General features: G+C 43.5%; 2 protein-coding genes and 1 long non-coding RNA gene across 3 annotated transcripts; 2 read left to right on the top strand and 1 right to left on the bottom strand.

The window, feature by feature from the left end:
- The first annotated feature begins 5,191 nt into the window (after positions 1-5,191).
- On the top strand, positions 5,192-6,597 carry LOC120645883 (disease resistance protein RPP13-like). The gene is made up of 2 exons (XM_039922601.1): positions 5,192-6,277; positions 6,568-6,597. Exons 1-2 carry the CDS (start codon positions 5,192-5,194, stop codon positions 6,595-6,597), a joined length of 1,116 nt encoding a protein of 371 aa, XP_039778535.1.
- Positions 6,598-10,110: 3,513 nt separating this feature from the next.
- LOC120646382 lies at positions 10,111-11,121 on the bottom strand. Its single transcript, XR_005664410.1, has 3 exons — positions 10,551-11,121; positions 10,357-10,432; positions 10,111-10,140 (listed from the first exon to the last, which is right to left on the bottom strand). It is a non-coding gene; the product is annotated as an uncharacterized LOC120646382 (long non-coding RNA).
- Positions 11,122-13,974: 2,853 nt separating this feature from the next.
- Positions 13,975-18,676, top strand: LOC120645882 (disease resistance protein Pik-2-like). The gene is made up of 2 exons (XM_039922600.1): positions 13,975-14,505; positions 16,496-18,676. The coding sequence occupies exons 1-2, from the start codon at positions 13,975-13,977 to the stop codon at positions 18,416-18,418; spliced, it is 2,454 nt and encodes an 817-aa protein (XP_039778534.1). The 3' UTR covers positions 18,419-18,676.
- The last annotated feature ends 2,816 nt before the right edge of the window (positions 18,677-21,492 follow it).

Genomic DNA, 21,492 nt, shown 5'->3' with positions numbered 1-21,492 from the left:
CACTCTCCGCAGGGCAGCGAAGGTGCAGGCTTAGGGTATGGAACCAAGCTAAGCGGTTGCACGGATTTTGTACCGCCCAGGGAGCAAGTATTACTTCTCCGGACCGGGCTCTAGGCGACCGTGGCGAGCGGTCTCCGCCGGAGCGGGCCACCAGAGTGGACTTGGAGCGACCGTGGCGAGCGGTCTCCGCCAGAGCGGGCCACCGGAGTGGACTTGAGGCGACCGTGGCGAGCGGTCTCCGCCGGAGCGGGCCACCGGAGTGGACTTGAGGCGACCGTGGGGAGCGGTCTCCGCCGGAGCGGGCCACCGGAGTGGACTTGGAGCGACCGTGGCGAGCGGTCTCCGCCGGAGCGGGCCACCGGAGTGGACTTGGAGCGACCGTGGCGAGCGGTCTCCGCCGGAGCGGGCCACCGGAGTGGACTTGGAGCGACCGTGGCGAGCGGTCTCCGCCGGAGCAGGCCACCGGAGTGGACTTGGAGTGTTGCCATCGATCCTCCGAGATATGTTACCGGACCTCGTGGTGGGGCATAGGAAACCAAGCCTTATACTAGAAAGAAACCCGGACCTCTAGACACAGCAGCTTCGGATACTGGGGTACTCGTAACAGGGCAGTAGAGTGCTACATTACCAGGCTAAGCGGCTACGCAGAACTCCTCCACCCCAGGATGCAAGCACCACTTCTCCGAAGCAGGTCCCTAGAAGTTCGGACCGTCTTTCAGCTAGGTGGGGTGTCCCAACCTGACTACAAGCCAGCAACTCAACTTGGATCGTTAGCAACAAAAGAAGGATCTTTGTTCCGAAAAAAGGAAACATGCAAGCTATACGGACAAGTGCCATTGAGTTAATGTATAGATGGGACTGGGGAAGCAAATCTCCTTCATTACTTGATTTGTGGTGTACATCAGAGACCGGGATTATGTGGGCGGACCTCTACCGCTCTGGACCACTTGCTGGTGTTGCCTGTTTGTGCGATGAAGCCAGAGGCCGGGTTTACAAGGGCAGACCTTTACCGCTCTGGACCACACGTAGGCACCACATCATTACAAAGGAGATACAGACTCAATCCTATCTAGTGGAAACCTACAGCCGTCGCCCCGTAAGGCTTGCACGTTGCTGGCCGTTGTGGAACTGCCACATTGGGGGCTCTTCTCAGTCGTTGGGGGCGAAGGCGCTCTGAACGTGCTTGTACAGCATCATCCAGCATCACCTCGGGAGCTTGCGGGGCCCTTCCTAGCACAAGAACTGTCCCACGCTCAGATAGCATGAGAACAAATTCTTTGGCTTTGAATGGGAGTGGCCCTGCTGCTGCCGTCTGAAGCCAGCCCGATGATTGCTCACCACGAGCTGGGTGCTCATTTGGATGAGCACGGAGCGTGGAGAAGGGTGGTCGTTCGCCGGCACGACCTTGGTGCTGGCATTAGGCCCCCGCGCCTGGTGGCGGACTCCTGTCTGCAGCAGCACCAAGAGAGACTCGGTCCTGGCGAGGGAGGAGACGACGGTAAACTTCCCCCGGGCCACAGTGGTCGGCTCCAGGCTTCACATTGAGAGAAAGCCTTGAGCCGACGCCATATCGCCGCAGGGGAGTCCTGGTGGTTGCTTGAGAGAAAACCTTGAGCCGACGCGGAGGTGTTGTAGGGTGGCGCACAGCGGGGGTCTCCGCTGCGCGCCACTGCGCCGGCTCTGAGGTGTCGCAGTGGCGACGCACAGCAGGCGCCGCTGCCGCGCGCCGCCGCACCGAAGGCGCTGCTGCCTCGGCGCTGTGACATGCGGCGTAGGTGCCGCCATGCCTCTCTTCATCTTCTCGTCACCGTTGCAGAGGATGAGCTCAGCCTCAGAAGCCTGGAGATCTAGCCAACCCTTGCACATCCCCACGGACGGCGCCAAATGTCGTGGGCTTTTGGGGGTACCCACAGTCGGGTGGCGGAACGCACCCGCCTATTCCCCGAGGGGGAGTACTCGGGGAAGTGCTAAGCTATTAGGCCGATCTAGCTTGGGGGCAAGAACGCAAGAACACACGGATTTAGAGTGGTTCGGGCCGCCGGAGCGTAATACCCTACATCCACTCTGTGGTGTATTGCACTAGGTATGAATGAGTCTATCCTCTGCCCAGCCGGGCTTCTCCCGGGCCTGAGTCCTTCTCTAACGGGCGTCTCCCTTTTATAGAGCAAAGGAGGACGCGTACACAGGCGTTGGACCCCGACAGGTGGGCCCAACAAGGATGTATACTATACTGGAAAGATACTAATGGTTCTACAGTGGTTGTGGATCTCTTCTCGGATACGCTTACTCGTATCCAACTGACATAGTAGGCTGACATACGCGGAGTAGGCGGTGCCAGCGACTGCTCTGTGCTCCTTGGCAACATGCAACCAACAGTGCAATCTGGCCAAAGCCGCCTCGGCCTTTGCTATGGCAGTGCGCACTTCCGCCTACTGCATTGAATGCGGTAGGTAGACGACTCTTCCAGTGAAAGCCTCGCGGCCCTGCGCGCGTGCCCGCACCTGCGTGCGGGCACGTGACACGTGGCGGTTCCGGACCAGCCCCAGGCGGGTTCTAAGTTCTACGCCGCTGAGGGGTCCGGATAGTGTATGAGGGTCCGGGACCCGGCAGGGGTCCGGTACTCCTGGGAGGTCCGGGACTCCGCGGGTGGTACGGGGCCCCCAGCTGTTTTGGCTGAGGGCTACCCCCGGGATACGTGGCGCCACCGGACCCTTTCCAAGCGGGGAGCGGGTCCGGGGCCGTTTGCCGGGAGAGTATGGTTCCGGACCACAGGGGTCCGGCTGCTCGGTTGTTAGGGCGTAGTTAATAATAACTACGAGGTTCTTGCCTAGACTCAGCAAGAGGGGTACCCCGGTCCTGAGGTACCGACAAAAGTTATTTCTTAGAATGAGTAATGTGTCTAAATTTTTTAAAAAGACCGTCTTTTTGGAACGGAGGGAACTCCTTATCCCAACAACACATGACTGCTAATTTTAGCCAACTATTTTTAGCAAGCTACTAATGTTTATTCCTAGTTAAAAATTAACTTTAGCCAACCAAACCAGATCTAATGTTTAGTTCACACACGAGAGGGGTGACTCAGCTTGGTGGTCGTTGTGACAGTGAGCAATGAGATGGACACGAGAGTACTGGATCCGAGAACCTTGGCTTTTGGAGTGGCCAATGGGTGTGCGCGCGCGGCGTTTGGCAGTGTGACAGATCGGGTGACAACATCTTCATTAATAATGGGGTTGATGTTTGATAGGTAAGGATGCAGTTGGATATCTAATAGTATTTTTTAATTAACTAATTAATTATGATGGTATATTATTCTAATTTATTTTATTAATTTTTTAAATCAAGCCAATTATTCAAAATATGTATAACTTGCATCCGTATTCTTGATTTTTTGAGTGGCGAATGGGGGTGGGCGGCCGTGAGACAGTGGCAGTATGGGGGAGCGAACAACACATGCGTGAACAACAATGAATAGGGGCGTAACGTACACAGCGAGTGCACTTGTCAAAAAAAAAACAGTGCCGTGGGACAGTGGCAGATTAGGACCCGACAATGAGCTACGTACGGCTCGGCGGCCACGGCTTGCCTGTGGCTGATAGAACGGGCGAGAGGGTACGCAAGTCAGGCTGTGTGTTTAGTTACAAAATTTATATCTCCAAATTTCACTATTTATCTATTACATCAAATTTTTTGTCTCATACATGGAGTATTAAATATAGGTAATTAAAAAAACTAATTGCATAATTTTAATATGCACGACGAGACGAATCTTTTGAGTCTAGTTAGGTCATGGTAGGATAAAAATTACTACAAACAACTACAGTGTCCGATGTTACTCTTTTTACCAATAATTTACGTATCTAAACACAGCCTCAAGGTTGCCGCCGGGCTACCTGCAGTGTCGTCTGGTCTACTTTAACATAATTAGGGTGTGTTTAGTTCCAGCCCGTAAACACAAAAAAGTCGTACACGCATTAAAGTGAAAAGGAATCTTACTAATTTGAAGTGCTAAATGAAGTCTATTTATAAAATTTTTTGCATGGATGGGCTGTAAATCGCGAGACGAATCTAATGAGCCTACTTAATCTATGATTTGCAACAATAATGCTACAGTAATCATCCACTAATTATTGATTAATCATGGATTAATTAGCATCATTAGATTCGTCTCGCGATTTACAATCCATCTATGCAAAAAGTTTTGTAAATAAACTTTATTTAGTACTTCAAATTGGGAAGATTCGAAACACAAAATTTTTTTGCGTTTACACCCTACCGAATTAAACACGGCCTTATTCAATGGCTCGATGCAAGGAACGTGGGCAGGTAGTGTCGGTGAGGACAGCGGCCACGTTTAATGCCACCCATTTTTATCGTGATTCACACTCTGTTCTACCAGCCGTTTTTTCAGTCAGACAACAGTATTTTTCTCTCACATCAAAACAGCATCAGCCACCAGCCAATCAGCAATAATTTTTGCTCATAATAAACCAGCATCAGCCACCAGCCGCAGCTAGCAAAACAGAGTCTATTTTATACCTATCATGAGTCTATTTTATTTTCGATATCTTGTTGTAACTATCATGAATCTATTTTGTACCTATCATAAATTTATTTTGTTCTCAATATCTTGTTACTATCATGAGCCTATTTAATGCAATAAATTCTCACCTACTAACGGCGCTAGCTGCACAGCTTCCTAATATTTCTTGTACCTCAGCTGCATCTCATATTAAAGCTTCTCATCAACCGATCGATCAACCAGCATCGTAGCAGCCAGCGAGTAGAACCGTGCAGCATAGATCCTCGTCCTTCGTTCAGCTTCAAAATAAACTAAAGCACCACCACCATGCTCCAGCCCATAGCAAGTTAGTGAACACTGAACAGTGAAGTCTGCAGCTTGGATTAGTTCGCTGGGACGTCGAAGCAATCTCACTCTGGTAAGCCGATTCTACCTTAATGTTCTCCCAATAGCTGTTTTTTTCCTGTCAGAGTATATTTAGTAGTATAGAAAATATGTCGAGGAGGCTTCTTGGGCCCAAATCTTATACCTTTTATTCTTTCTAGGTTCAGTTGTATCATCTTGATATAACATTCCTTCAAATTAATAAAATTCCCTTGTCTTAAAAAATGTCTTATACCTTTATTCCTCGGTCGCAGACGCATATCGTACAGGACAAACCGAAAGAGAACAATGACGGAGCTCACCATTACGGCTTCCAAGACGGCGATTGAGGCGTTGGTGAACAAGGTCAAGTCCGCAGTCAAGGAGGAGGCGGAGCTGTGGCAGATTGTGCAGCGTGACTTGGTGTTCATCAATGACGAGTTCGAGATGATCGAGTCATTCCTCAACGCCGCCGACCGTGATTGGGTCAAGAACAGCGTGATGAGGACCTGGGTGAGACAAGTCTGGGACCTTTCCTATCACTTGGAGGACTGCGCTGAGTTAGTCTACCACCTGGACACGAAGCGTCCATGGTGGATGTTTTGTGTACGGTTGCTGCCATCCTGCTGCAAATCTGCAGCCGCGCAGCCCCTGGACGAAGCGGTGGTCGAGATAAAGCTGCTTAAGGCCCGGGTCGAGGAGGTGAGCCAGAGAAACATGCGCTACAACCTCAACGGCAACTCCGGCTCCGGACCCGTCGTGCAGATGCAGCAGACGAGTGCTGCCAACACAAGAACATTTGATGTTCTCGACACCATTAAGAAGCATAGCAGCTTCTTGGATCTCACCAAGTTGATTGCCAAGGAAGGCAATGACCTTCAAGTGATCTCCGTGTGCGGAGCAGGAGGTGATCTTGGGACAACATCGATAATCAGGAAGGCGTACGATAATGCAAGAATCAACAAAGACTTCAAATGTTGTGCGTGGGTTAAGCTGGTATATCCTTTCAATCACCACGATTTCATCTGGAATTTGTTGGCTCAGTTCTACACAAACTACTCTTGCCAGCAAGAACAGGGAGGAGCAATGAATGCACATCCCTTATCTAGAATGGAGGCGTCTTCGTCTGATCTTGTCAAGGAGTTTGTGAACCATGTAGATACACAACGGTATCTCATCATCCTGGAAGACCTATCTTCCATGGCTCAGTGGGATACCATCATGTCCTACCTGCCGGATAAGAAGAATGGGAGCCGAATCGTCGTGTCAACCCAGCAGCTCGAGATTGCGAGTCTCTGCATGGGGAAGCCATACCAAGTATCAGAACTGAGGCAGTTCTCAGCTGATCACTCTGTCTGGGTCTTCTTCAAGGAGGAAAGCCGGGAACATACAAAGGTAACCTTTTTTTTTTGAAATAAAACAAAGGTAACCTTCACAGTTAAATTTTCCTACAGATCACTTGTATATGGTTTTTATGCACGTTCAATATATTCTGTACTCTTCTCCGTCCATAATAATGTATCTGTATTTCTTTTAATTTCAACACGGTCTATAAAAGCAAGCTTTGGTCAATAATTTAACACACAATATATTTTAAGAAAATACTAGATGTAAATATTGTGAGATAAAGCACGTGCAAATATGAATGTAGTGCTATAATTTTGACAAACAAAATATGCATACAGGTACCAATAATTGTTGGTCAAAATCTATAAGGTTTCACTTTTCCCAAATAAGATATGCCTTTCATTTCCCGATGGATGGAGTATATATTGCCCTGACAATAGTGAGTCCTGTATATTACTAGTATTTAGTACTGACAAAAAAAATAGTCTAGATTCCTTTTTACATCCACCACTTAGTAATTTGTGCAATTCATTTATATCCACAAACTTATAACTTTTGTTGTATATGTCCACTAATTTGGACTTTCTCAAATCACAAATGTATGTCCTTTTCTGATGTTTACCGGTTTAGGTTTAGGGTAGATTGAGACAGTAAGATATTCTGCTAGATTCATCGCAAAAAGTGCTTTCGTGATATTAACCATCTTTGTATTGAATGCCATACCCTCATGGAAACTAGTAATCAAGGTGTTGCCTTAGGGCATCCCCAACCTTCCATATAGGATGGTTTCCATAGCATTAGTTATACCGCCACGTAGAATTTTTAGCTTATGTGGCACCATAATAAATAAAAGAGAGAGAGTGGAAAGAGGAAGAAACTAGGTCTCATGCAAGACCCAGTGTCACCACGTAAATATGCTAGACACTACAAGTTGTGCATTGAGAATTGGGTGGTGTCTTCATAATAAATGGAGAACAAATATGATAGGTGGAGAAAAAAAAGTTAGTTTAATAGAAATCCACACCAAGACATTATGAGTTGTAGAGTTTAGTTTCTAAAGCTGGTGTCTTGATGATATGACAACATAGACACTACCCATAAATATTATGGGTTGGATTGACCTTATAGACTACATCAATACCTTCAAGTCTTCAACGTCATGCTTTATGATTGGAAGGATTATTTTATATGTATAACAATGTCATAAAGCAATCTCACTACAAATATACAACATCTTATACTTGTGAAATACAACAAATATTGTGAAACTTCTTTCCGTTTGAGATGAATCTATTTGTGCTATTTTCAAATGATCAATCTCAATAACTACTTGTCTCATAATATATCAATCAAGAATTACCTTGCAAGGTAGCAAACATATTCATTGTTCGCACAATGGAATTTTCATTTTTCTACACCCTACACAGGTTTTCACGTTAATTTTCTGGTTTGGGATCTAACTAATGAAACTTAATCAAAGTTATTTACCTCCAGCACAATTTACTCCCCTTACTTACTGCAAGCCAAGGTTGACTATAAGGACGAAGTGACATTTTTTTCACTTGCAACATATAGTGGAACTTGTAAATGGCCTTGGAATAACAAACACAAATTGACTTCACTTTTGTTCATCCACATGCCTAAACATTGTGAGTTCAGGAGACAGCTACATATTGGTATTTTGTTTTTCCTAGGGAAGTCCCCAGATTGATAAAGTTGATTGGTGCTTTTAATATAATAGCGACATCTTTCTTTTGGGAAACAATATCATGACGTAATATCTCTCAAAAGATATACTCTCTCCTATTCCAAATGTTAGTGGTTTATTTTAGTACATCTGCACGGCCTCAAAGAGGTCTCTATGACATGCAACTTTTGTCAAAATGTATTATTTTAAACATAGAAGTTTATAGATTATGGAAATATTTTTTTCATTGTGAATCTAGTTACATCAACTATGTGTTGTTATAGACTTTTATATACTCATAGGTGAAAGGAATTGGTGCTCGTACCCTAAGAGGGGGAGGGGGTGAATTAGGCAAACTGAAAACCTTAACCTATGGCTCAAACTAGTTAGCACAAAACATAAGCTAAAATATGCTATCTAGAGTTCATCTAGTGTGGAACCATCATCCCAAAATAAATTTTACAACCTATTGCTAATACTAGCTTGATGCTACTCTAAGAAAGTAAAGGCACACAAGTTGCAAGTATGAAATGCAAAAACGTAAGGAGGGGATGAGAGGAAGCACTAAGCCACCTCTAGTTCATGTTGTTGAAGCACTTACAAAAAGTATTACTTTCTGGTCACCAAGTCTCTTCCAGGACTTCCCTTGACTTGCCACAAAGGCTCGGCCACTAAGGCTCACACTAGGTCCCTCCGGTCATCTTGATGTCGCCTTCACTACGGAGCTTCCCACAAAGAAGGGGTCGCCTTATCCCCCGCGCAAAGTCGTCGTCGCCGCTCCACACCAAGCCGAAGGGTCGATGACTTACCGGCGAGCCACCAAGACTCCAAGGGGCCGACACACCGAGGTACAAACTTGAGGTTCACTCAAGAGCTAGTAAGAGGGCACAACACCTTGCTCTCACACTCTTTCTAGAGATAGCCTAGCACTATACCTCACAAAGCTTTTGCTAAACCTAAGAATTTGATCAATGAGCTCTTTGGTTTGCTTGGAAACTTCAGCAGAGTTTCTGTAGCTTCTCACGAACTCCAGCAGCCTCAAATAACACGAGGTGAGGCCTTAAATAGGCTAGAGATCCTCTTATAGCCATTACCTGCCTTTCTGCAAAAAGTCGTAAAGCATCGGTTAAACCGGTCGCCACCGTCGGTTTAACCAGTCACACTGAACTTGCATTCTACCCATTGAACTCCAACGTTCCCTTGCAACTGACGTTATTGTACCGACGCTTTGCACCGACGGGTGTCGATTCAACCAGTCCTGAAGGATTTGTCCCTCGAATACTTCTGCTACTTGACATGCTCTCTGAGTAATCACAGTACCAATGCACTGACGCCTACTTTTATACCGTCGGTTCAACCCGTGCTGAAGACAATGCCGAGGCAGCCATCTCCAACTCCAAAGAACCTTCTTGAGCATTAAACGACTATTGCATCGACACCCCTTCTTGCAACATCGGTTTAACCAATGCTACTAAGTTTTCTTCACTTGATCGTCGTTGCAATTTCCCTTTACACTGCTCAATTCATTTTTCAGGCTGTCGGTTTAACCGGTCGCCTAATTTCTGCTGCCACTTGTCCAATTCATCACGGCTGTCAAATGGACACACTGACTTGGATGTGATTTGAACACTTTGGATATGGTTTGGACTTCATCCATGAGACCTCGAAATCCTACAAACTTGAACTCAACAAACTTGTTACACTACTGGAAAACGAAATTTTCCTGTCGGTACAAAACCTTCAGAGAAATAACCACTACCGACAGAGAAATAAGAAAATCAACAGGGAAATTGGTTACCATCAGGCAAATTTTCAACAGGGCTAGCTCAACCGGGCACAGAAAAATCAGCCTTCCTCAAGTCTGAAAGTACTTCCCGGTCCATGTCTCCCGACAGGAAAATAGCCTTGGAACCGACAAAAAAATTATATTTCATGTCAGCTTTAACTGACAAAATACTGTTTCTTCTAATGTTCTTATACATTGACTGGGAAATACAATTTCAGATATGCTCAAATTTGAATTGAATGGTTCACAATCACATAAATTTCAACAAAACACATCGACAACTGAAGCCGTCAACCAGAGCTCATCATTATATATAGTATGTACAAATTCGCTGTCAAATTGCTCAGCAGCAATAATTCAATAGGTGTTACAATATGAATATGTCTATGGAAAAGAAACACTTCAATACTAAAGCTGCTTCACCAATTCCTCAATTACCTGTAAATTCAAGAAAGCAGCACTTTAATCAAAGATACATTAAACAGTATACAGCAAAACGAGGATTAATATTGTTGAATCTCAAACTAGACTGCACCAACATAAATTTGTAACTAGTTAAGCAAGTGGTTGGAAGGCATTAAGTAGAGCTCTACTTGTATGAGTTCATTTCAAGTTGACTATCAAGTCAGAAACTATCAGTAGAAGATAACTGACCAAGCCAACTAGAAGAAGCAGTACACGCATCATTGAACTTCATGCCACTTGCGAAGAAGAATTATGTAACCATGAGCTGCAAAGAAAATAACAGAAGTAATCTCAGGGCAGCTACAATCAAGTTGAGGCTTAAAATACCAAGAGCATATTAGTTAAATTGAAAGTTGTATTATAGATGAGTTGAATTATATAACCTTGTTTGCTCCATACTGACGCATGCACCTTTATTCAATAGTTCAGTTCTTCAGAACTAGGTGAAGCCCTCAAGAAGCAAAAGAATAAGAGATAAGCTAATTCTGCTAGCATTCAGTGCTTTGTGGTAACTGATTTGGATAAGTTCAAACCATCCCAAATGCAATTGAAGTACAGAGTACGTTCGATGAATCAGCTCTAACCAATTACGCAACTCCTAGCTCTATAGTTTAATCAAGATCTGCCCGTGCTCCTAAATCTCAAAAGAAAAATAACACAAAAATACAGGGAGAATAGAGCTAATAAGATTTAATCCCACCTGACCCTGGAGTTTCATCAGGATCTGCCGCTGCTGCTGTTCTAGCATACTACATTCGCATCCCATCTGAAAAAAAAGTAAGTAAAATCATTATCAAGGAAAGTGGAAACAAATCACTGGGACTAATAATTCGCATCACTACATCTTAATAATCCGTTAACTATATGCAGCATCCTCAATTAATGAATGTCTCTATTTGCTGCAAGTAAGCAGCCAGCTGAAAGCCTGAAACAAGTGTTACCAAGTTAAATATAGCTGAATCAAGTGTTGCCGATTTAACTATGGTACTTTGTAAAGGTCTCACATGATATAAATGTTTATGATTAAAATATTACTGATCATATATGAACTCTACTTTCCCTATGAAAGCATTTCAGAACTCTACTTACCATGGCAAATGAAAGAAATCAGAGTAATTTTCTATTCCTCCACTTAGTGTAGTACACCTCGATTTCCAACTATGCAGCCACAAATTTCAACACCATGTGGTCAATACCCTAGATCGGGATTTAAAGCAATTTGGGGGAATCAGATAACAAATGGGAGAGAGAGAAATATATGTTTCACTCGTGCACAGGTCACCATGCGCTGGGGAGGGTCGCGGTCAGACGCAGAGAGGTCCGGACGACATCACTGACCTGTCGCGGTGCCGCCTTGACGTGATGCGCCCGTCGGCCAGCTGCCTGCCCTTGCACCCGCGCCTGGTGGAGGTGGACCCGCGTGCCCGCGCCTGGCGCAGTGCCGGCCGTGACGCGATTGGCCCACCGGCCGCCTGCTTGCCCTTCCGCCGCGTCTGCCGCATGCCGTGCTGCCGCGGAACACCTGTGCGGCGTGCAGGCTGGGGGCGCCTAGAGGCTAGCGCTCAGCCACCTGCCGCGGAGGCCCTGCGCAACGCATGGCCAGGGGCGCCTAGCGGCTAGCGCTCGGCCGAGCTGCCGCCCGCTGCGAAGCCCCTGCGCAGCGCGAGGGCCTGGGGCGCCTAGCGGCTAGCGCTCGGCCGAGCTGCCGCCGCGGGCAGCCCCAGATCTGAGATTTGAGGAGGAGGCATCGGTGGGGAGGACGGAGGAGGTGTGTGCGGAGAGGGAGGGGCGTGGGTGTGAGGACGAGGGGAGGGGGCGAGGGAGAGATGGACGGCTAGGGTTTCCGACTGGAGGAGCTGGTTTTATACACAGTGAGGAAGCAATCTAAACCGTCGGATCAGAAATGGATGGATACGAAAGTTTGGGCCAAACTTCCATACATAGAAAACAGCCCACTCTCAGATTTTTTTGGCCCGTTTAATTTTTCATTTTTATTTCTAACTAATTAAGGCACTTCGTGAAGTAACAAACAAAAATAATAATTTTATATATACTAATATATTTTTCATATAAATTACATTACATATAAGTTGTCTTGTAGAAGTTTCAATAACTTTTGAACTCATTGACTATTTTCAATAGTTTAAATGAATTTCTATATGTTTATTGAAAGTAATTACAATTTGAACTACATGTATCTCACATAATATTTAAAAAATTACATAAAATATATTTTAAGGACTAATGTTCTATTATAGGTCGTATTCTAAAAATAGATGAAAAGTCTAGATATTTGTTAGGAGTAATTCAAACTTCTATTTACAACCTTATTATTAAATAATGATAATAATACCTAAAACTTTTTAAAAATTCTATAAATTTGAATATAATTATTTTATGGATGTATAAGCTTGACATAAAAGTTTCATAAGATTTTAAAAAAAATAAAGTATACATTATTCACAAAATAGATGGATCTCTCATATTGTTTCATACAACTTAAGTCAAACGTTGATGCTTGTACACCCTACAGTGTTTTCTTCCTCATATACACTTGAAATTTGGCCATGGCCTTAAATTCACCCTCCTATTAACATCTGTGGATTTACACTGCAACTTTCTGTAAAAAAAGTTGTTTTTCTATTTTTTTAAATAACTAATTAAGGCACGCTTGTGAAGTAATTTGCAAAATTAATTACCTTATATAACCCAATAAAATTTTTATGTGCAATAGATAACATCCAAATTGTCATGTAGGAGTTTCAAGAATTGTTTTAATAGACTTGCTATTTTCTGTCATTTAAATTAATTTATGCATGCTTATAGAAAGTAATCCCAAGTTGAACTATGTGTACCTCCAATAAATTTTAGAAAATTACACAAAATATTTTCAGCCTCATATGTTCCATTCTTAGCCTATGTCTTTTGGACGGATGAAAAATTTAATTATCTTCTAGTGACAATTCAAACTTGTTTCTTCAAATAATCACTTAATCATTACAATAATATCTAAATTTAGTTAGAAAATTGTACGTATTGACGTGACAGTATATTTTTGTCCATAAGCTTGCCACACTAAATCAAGATTGTATCAAAGTTTTAGGAAAAAAGATAGAGTTTATTGTTAATGATTTAATCCACAAGAAGTGTATAATTTCCCTATGAGTTCGAGTTATTTTCCTGTGTGTTCTTTCTTAACCGACAAGGAAATGGGAATTTTCCTGTCAGTTTGGTTATTTCCCTGTGCGTTCTTTCAAGACCGACAAGGAAATGTAAATTTTCCTGTGAGTTCAGTTATTTCCCTGTGCGTTCTTTCAAAACTGACAAGAAAATGTGAATTTCCCTGTGCGTGCTCGAAAAAGCCCTAAAGAAAATTCGACACACACAGGGAAAAAAATGGTTTCCAATAGTGTTAGTCCCATTGACTATGTTGTCATACAATTACCAAAATCATAACTATGACCTAATGGGGCCATGTTTCTTACAATAGGTCATGTTAGACAAGTTTAACCAATTGAAATCCTAAAATGACCTACATTTGAAATCAGATGAAGTATTTATTTGTTTTTCTGGTGTTGCTATATAGCTCAAGATGTGGATATTTTGCCTTATATATTGTCTCTAATCCCTCCAAATCTCTTCTATTGACTTGAAGTTGTATATATCATTTTCCTGCATCTCAGTTTCTTTGTCATTCTCTCTTCCCATTTGCAGGGTTTTCGACGTGACGAAGTTGTATATAGGAACAGGCCTTCTTTTGCACAGGACGCGATCAACAACTGTTTTCTTGTGGGCCGCGATACGGAAATGAAGGAACTTGATAAACTGATAGGCTTGCCATTAGACTCCTCACAAGGAAAATCAAATGTAGTCCCTGTGTGCGGGGATGATGGTGTTGGGAAATCATCTCTTGTCAGAACTGTTTACAACCATTATGTGGCCAATAACCGTGGAATGTTCAATATGTTCGTTTGGGTCAATGTATCCCATCCTTTCAATCTCATGGACTTTTCACAGAGCTTACTCCTGGATATGCATTTGGAACCACCTTATTCTGGAAGGATATATCGAGATGCATTTCAAGCTGAATATGATGCCATCAAATTGTGTAAGGAGGTTCTTAAGGAGCGTCAGTGTCTCGTGGTTGTTGCCGGATTGCAGTCCAAAAATGACTGGGACACGATAAATAATGAGTTGGTATCAGCTGGAACTTATGCAAACTGTATCATTGTCATTACTACTAAAGAAAGTGTAGCCACACATTGTGCAGCGTCTTCTGGCAGAGTGTGCAATGTCAAACCTCTAGATGCTGCTGTAGCCCTTGACCTCTTCAGAAAGGTATGTTTACTCATTTACGAAGTGTCATATACTCTAATTCCAGAATACAACTGCTTACTACGGTTCCAATATAAGTTCATCTATCCCCCAACGCAAATAGAAACTATACAATCCCATCATTTTTGAACTCATCTTAATTGTTATATAGTGTGTCCTTCCTGTTTATTCACTATTTAAATATGTGTAACATGACACCCACATTAGTTATGGAAATGTTTAAGGCATAGTGTGGTCATTGTACACCTTAGTGCACATTAGGAACCATGTTGGAGGTCACCTAGCCTTCCTGGGCAAGAAGTTGGACAGTACATGCATGTTATTTGGATCCTTTGCTAGCTGCCTCCGTACTTGTGAAAGCTAGCTTTTTCTCATTTTCTTGGGAGAGACAATCTGGCTCTCTTGAGCTGCCAAGCTTGTTAGCCTAGCCAGAAGAGCAGGGGCGGAGCCAGGAAGTCGTTTTTTTCATTGTTAGGGGGGGGGGCCAACCATACAAATTTAGATAAAAATTTAATCAAAATTTAAATTTGTAGTGTAAATTTGGGGACCATGGGGGGGGGGGGCAGGCCCCTGTCCGCCCCCCCCCCTGTCTCCACCCCTGCAGAAGAGACGAGATGAGGTGAGGAATGCGAACATGGAAACCAATATGCACCCAATTGCTGTGCATGAATCCAAATTAACTTATTTCTACAAGCATCATCGGTTTAAACTTGAGCATGTTTGGATCCATCCAGATTGTGGAATCTAACTTTAAAAAGCTCTAGTTGATCCAAAATTCTTTTTGAATCTTTTAAATGAAATTGAGTTTGGTAATGAGATTTAGAGGAATATAGTATATATGTCCATCCTTGTCACTAAAATTTATAAAGTTTTGTAAATTTTTATGCCTAGTGAAACTATGTTTACATACCATTGTGCCATCTTCACCATGCTTCGCCGTTGAAGATGTTAGAATGGTGTAAATTCTACTTTCATTAGTCTCAAAATGTTGGTGAATATTTATAACTTCTATTAGAGATGACGCTCAACATGATATACTCACACCAAATCTCTCAATTCCAAACTCAACTTAGTTCAAAAGGTAAAAGACAGACAAATTAATGTATGTCCTTAATTGCAAGAATTGTCTAAGAACTGTCAGCAATGACTATAATATGAACAATTTCTTTGAAAAAGTTGTTAATGTCTATATACATCTAAAACAGTTTTTGAATAAAAGTTTTTTAAAGAAAGAAATTATTGATGACTATACACATTTTGTACAGTTCTCACATAAGAACCTGTTTGTGGTGTATAATGATCTTTTTTAATATATGTAATATGTATTATCATTGACGGATTTTTGCCATATCGAGTTCAGTTTAGGAGGTTGGCCCATAAAAAACCATCTACAATGTGTTTAGTGCAGACACGTTTTAAAAACCATATGTGGCACATTCCATTAGTATGGACTCTTGTTTGTTGTTATATTATATTAAGTTAAAATTGTTCCTCTTTATAAGTAGCAAAGAAATTTTAATTTCAAAGCCAGCATTAATTTTCATATTTCTTTGTTCACATGCAACTCATGGGGTTCACTAAAGCCTTATACATTAATTGGGCCAAAAATGTTCATTCCTGTGTAGACTTTATTCAAATGCATACCTTTGTTCTGATAGTTAAACATAGACACCTTAGAAAGTAAATCATGCCTGCCACCCACCAATTTATTCTGGTTAATCTATCTACGAACAGACAGTCAACTTATGCATGTTTATGCTATATATACTATATTATGGATGAACAGGCAGTCAAGCATATGGGGTCATTTTCAAACTACTTGTCTTCCAAAAGTATTTTTTTCTATTCTAAACTTGATGTAGTATTGTAGTGCCATAGAGAAAATTTGATCTTTAACATTCTTGGCGAGGACCATCAAGTTTAAACATGACTAATTTGTCGGATAGTTAGCAAAGTAGTGACTATTTTTCGTTTTGAATTGTTTTGACAATAGGTATTTCCATTTGGAAGCTCTCTGAATGAGAATATGATCGAGCAAGCCAAACCTCTATTATCCAAATGCGATGGAGTTCCCAAACGAATAATCACTTTGGCTAGCTACTTGGGCCCCTTGGCTAACCGACCAAGAGAAACACAAGAACGGGAGCGGAAACGCCTTAATGACAACTTTAAGCATGAAGTGACCATGGCAAAGTGTGATAGCTTCCTGAGCATATTCACTTCTATTAGTTCGAGCTTTGATGCTTGTCCTCATTTACTCAAGAAATGTATCTTCTACCTCTCAATTTTCCCTGAAAACAAAATGATCCGTAAAAGGCATTTGGTGAGGCGGTGGATAGCAGAAGGATACTCCAAGGGCATTGGTAGCTGTAGCTTGGAGAACGATGCAGAGAAGCTCTTTAACAAGATTGCTGAGCTTGGAATGATACAGCAAGCACAACAACCAATTACTGAGACCGATGTCATCAGAAAGGTCTCGTGGCAGGTGAATTGCTTGATCCTCGAGTACATCATCTCGTGGCAAACAGAAGAGAAAGTTCTCCTTCCTCTGGAGGTCTCTGTATTGGAAGGGAAGTGCAGCCTAACCACTGGACGTGTTGGCCAGCACCTGGCCATTAGGAAGTGCTGGGAAGGAGACGAATTTATGTTCAACAGCATGGACTTCTCCAGGTTACGTTCTTTGACTGTGTTTGAAAACTGGAAGCCATTCTTCATCTCCGAAAAGATGAGGGTGCTTCGGGTGCTTGATCTGGAAGGTACACCAAATATAAAAAATGGTGACCTTGATCAAATCGGGGATATGATACCTCGCCTCAAGTTCTTGTCACTAAGAAGATGCACACCAATCTCTCAGCTGCCGGATTCCATGGGTGAGCTTAGGCAGCTCCAGACTCTTGATATCAGATACACCAAAATAATCACACTACCAAAAAGTATTATCAATCTACGGAAGCTGCAGTATATTCGTGCTGGTGAGACCACACCCGGTCCCGAGGAGATGAATGAGGAGCCATACAGGCCAAGGAGGACCAGGATACTTCACACTCTGTTATCCTATTCCCCCAAGTCAAGCAGACGTGGATCTCCTACTTGCCATGGTATCAAGGCTCCTAAGGGGATCGGGAGGCTGACGAACTTGCACACATTGGGTGTTGTATATGCCAATATTGCAGGTGGAGAGTCCATTCTGAGAGAGCTCAGTTACCTTACCCAATTGCGCAAGCTCATAGTGTCTGGCATCAATGGCAACAATAGCTGGGGTTTGTTTAACATCAGCTGGCACGCTCTCACCAATTTGACATCCTTGTCAATGGGGCTCACGAAAGGCAGTGACAAACACCTCCTGCAATTCCTTGAGCTTCCGGAGAAACTACAGCGCCTTAAGCTCTATGGGCATGTAGCAAAGTTGCCAAAGCACATCGGGAGACTGGACAATCTCACCAAGTTGACTTTACAAATGACAACCTTGTTTACAATGGAGGACATACAGGAGCTCGGGAAGCTAAAAAGGCTGCATACCCTACGCCTTCGTTTTGTCGTCACAGATAATGATAATAGTGGTGAGATCAAGTTTTGTGCCAAGGTGGATAGTAGCTCTACCAGGGTGAGCTCTACAGCACCTGCCTTTTTTGATGAACTGAATACCCTTGAGATTGCTTGCCGCTCCAGTATACATGTGAGCTTCCTTGACCAGATGATAAAGCTTGAGCAGCTGAAGGTTGACTGCAGTTACGGATTGTCGTTGGACTTTACTGGACTAGAGCATCTCATTTCTCTCAACCAGGTAGTGCTTAAGGGTTCCCCTAGCGATGGCTGCGACTGCGATGCATTCAAGGAAGCACTGAAGCAGAAGCTTGCCCAACATCCGAAGCAACCGCCTTTGAAGCAGGAGCAGAAATTCCGCCCAGGCCAGTAGTCTGCAGAAAAAGACACGACTTGACGGTCGTCAGTTAAAGTGGGTTGCTCGATGAAGGGCCGCGATCACTTGCACATGGTGTTTAGAGGATAACCTCGCCTCCTAAACTAAATTTTGATGTATTATCGTCGAAGTGGAAGTGTGTAGTTAAAGTGTGTAGTTTCTGTGAAAAAAGTGAAGTGTGTAGTTACTGCTACATGATGGACTGCTACGCGATGAATTATTAGTGAATTAATTTGATGCGATGGTTGACGAAAATTCATTAGCCTTCCAAAAATGAATGTGTGCGAATGAAACTTATTACAATTGTATTGAGAAAGCAGAGGGATGACCTATTATGATCTTCCTCTATGATCCCAATGCTAATCTTCAGCCACCCCGGTGGCAGCAACACCGACACCGCCAGCCACCTCATCAAGCGCTTCTCCAGCATCCTACCTCGCCGTCGATGACATGGCCGTTCATGCTTATGGGTGAGATTCTTTATTTATTTAGGTGATGCTTGTTCGTTGCATACAACTGCATGACCGGCATAGATGGAAGGTTTGTTTCTACCGCCAGACAGGGAGCAAAAACAACGGCAGCCCAGCAGCAAGAGCAACAGCATGCACGGTGACTGTTCACTGCGGCCACGATGGCAATTCTGGCAACGAGCATGACAACTCGGCAGCAACTCCATTCATGCTGGCTATCCGCCATGGCAGCCATGACAAAGAGCTCCAGCGGCGAGCGCGGCTGCCCGGCAGAGGTCCTCTTCATAGCAGGCTAGCAGCGATCCAATGGCCACAACGAATCAACGATAGCTCCGGTGGCGAGTACATACGGCAGCCCAGCTGCAGCCCGGTGACGACTATCTCTACTTGACTACTCCGACGGTCCAGTGGCGAGCACCTCAGCTATATATGAATGTGTGCGTGATCTGCGAATGAAGGTTTGTTTCCACGGCCGGACAGGGAGCAAACAACGGCAGCACAGCAGCAAGAGCAACAGCATGCACGGCAGCTGTTCACTCACCACCAGAAAATAGCTCATTCGTCCGTGGGCGTTAGTACCGAGCTCGCTTTCATCCGGTACTAACGCTCACATTTAGTACCGGGCGCAAGGAACAGTAGTCATGGGAGCCACCAGCCGGTACTAAACTGCTCCACCGACACCGCACGCAACGGCTAAGTGGCCATTTAGCACCGGCTCGAGCCACCAGCCGGTACTAAATGGCTCCAAGGACATTTGGTACCGGCTGGTTGCTCCAGCCGGTACTAATTCTCTTCTATATATTCTGGTCCCTTCTTCCTCCCCGAGCCCGAGCCAGCATTTAACCGAGAGCTAGAGTTCTTCTTCTCCTTGGCGACCTAGAGTGGAGGTTCTGCCCATTTTCTCAAGTTTTGTGGGGATTTCACTCATCCAAGTGCACCAAAGGTTTACAACTTTATCCTCTCTTGTTTGATGGTCTTCATTTTTTGTTTGATGTTCCATAGTTAGAGAAATTTTTAATTTTTATAAATAGTAAGAATGGGCACGATTTCTTTGATTTATGCAAGGATTTGAGATGTATAGAACCCATTACTTGAATTTGGAGAAGGTGTATTGGATAATTTCAATGTGGATAATTTATAAGGATTTTTTTTAAATTTTTTTTCAAGTGGCATGGTTAATTAGTTTGGTATTTGTTATGCATTTAGTTGCATTATTTTGGCACTCTAATGATGTATTTATTCGGGCTCATATGGAAACCATCGAGAAGTTGAAAAAATATATGTTTCGGATCATGAATATGTCGTTACACTGCCAGAAAACTTCTCATTCGTCCGCAGAGGTTAGTACAGGGCGCACTTTGGCCCGGTACTAACGTGCATCTTTAGTACCGGGCCAAAGCTACAGTACCTTCTGGAGCCATTTAGTACTGGCTGGAGCCACTAGCCGGCACTAAAGTGCGCCACCGACAGCCGAGCGCAATGGATAGGTGGCCACTTAGTACCGGCTGGAGCCACTAGCCGGTACTAAATGGAGCCGAGCAATTTAGTACCGGCTGGTGGCTTTAGCCGGTACTAAATTGCGACTTCTAGTACCGACTGGAGCCACCAGCCGGTACTAATCCGCCCACTATAAATCAGCTCGTCTTCTTCCTCCCCGAGCCCGAGCCAACCATTTGACCGAGCTCGGGCTTTCTTCCCATTGCGAGTTAGAGAGGAGGTATTGCCCCATTTTCTCAAGTTTTGTGGAGATTTCACTCATCCAAGTGCACTAAAGGTTTGCAACTTCTTCCTCTCTTGTTTGATGGTATTTATTATTTGTTTCATGCTCTGTAGTTTGAGATATTTGTGATTTTTAGAAATATATAGAATGAGCACATTTTCTATGATTTATGGATGGATTTGAGATGTATAGAACCCATTACTTGAATTTGGAGAAGGTGTATTGGATAGTTTCAATGTGGATAATTTATAGAGATTTTTTTCAAGTGGCATGGTTAATTAGTTTGGTATTTGTTATGCATTTAGTTGCATTATTTTGGCACTCTAATGATGTATTTATTCGGGCTCATATGCAAATCATCGAGAAATTTAAAAAATATATGTTTCGGATCATGAATATGTCATTAACCTTGATCCTTCAGTGAAAACACTGCTATTCGGGGCTAGCATTGATATCCACGATGCGGTGCTGTATATATGAGGACGCGATGAAGGAGTACAATCTTGGTCCCAATTATGAAATCCACACTTTGAGCGAGTTGAGAATGAAATTATCTGGACCAAGGCCGTACTCCTTCATTGGGTCCTATTATACCGCACTGTGTCGTGGATGTCAATAGTAGCCCCGAATGTCAGTGTTATCACTGCAGAGTCAAGGTTAATGACATAGACATGTTTCTAAACAAATATTTTTTCTTCTCGATGGTTTTAGAGAAAGTGAGCCTGAAACAAAGCCGCGAACATTGATTGCGCATCCCTTATGGCGTGGAACGACGTGTTCGCGTTGAACTAAAGAGTGTTGTTGGCGCTCCTTAAGTACCCACTTTATCCCTTGTTTATCCTTGATAATGGCATGAATTTAATATCAAAATCACTAACCGT

The sequence above is a fragment of the Panicum virgatum genome, chromosome 8K (assembly GCF_016808335.1).
Source record: "Panicum virgatum strain AP13 chromosome 8K, P.virgatum_v5, whole genome shotgun sequence".
NCBI classification, from domain to species: Eukaryota; Viridiplantae; Streptophyta; class Magnoliopsida; order Poales; family Poaceae; genus Panicum; species Panicum virgatum.
This window is presented reverse-complemented; position numbering and strand designations above follow the sequence as displayed.

What these genes read in the sequence shown, in the direction of transcription:
- LOC120645883 (XM_039922601.1), top strand. Translation starts at nt 5,192, where the DNA reads ATGACGGAGCTCACCATTACGGCTTCCAAGACGGCGATTGAGGCGTTG. An exon ending in AAAGCCGGGAACATACAAAG is followed by an intron (nt 6,278 to 6,567) that starts GTAACCTTTTTT and finishes ATATGCATACAG; the next exon opens with GTACCAATAATTGTTGGTCA.
- LOC120645882 (XM_039922600.1), top strand. Translation starts at nt 13,975, where the DNA reads ATGAAGGAACTTGATAAACTGATAGGCTTGCCATTAGACTCCTCACAA. An exon ending in CCCTTGACCTCTTCAGAAAG is followed by an intron (nt 14,506 to 16,495) that starts GTATGTTTACTC and finishes TTTTGACAATAG; the next exon opens with GTATTTCCATTTGGAAGCTC.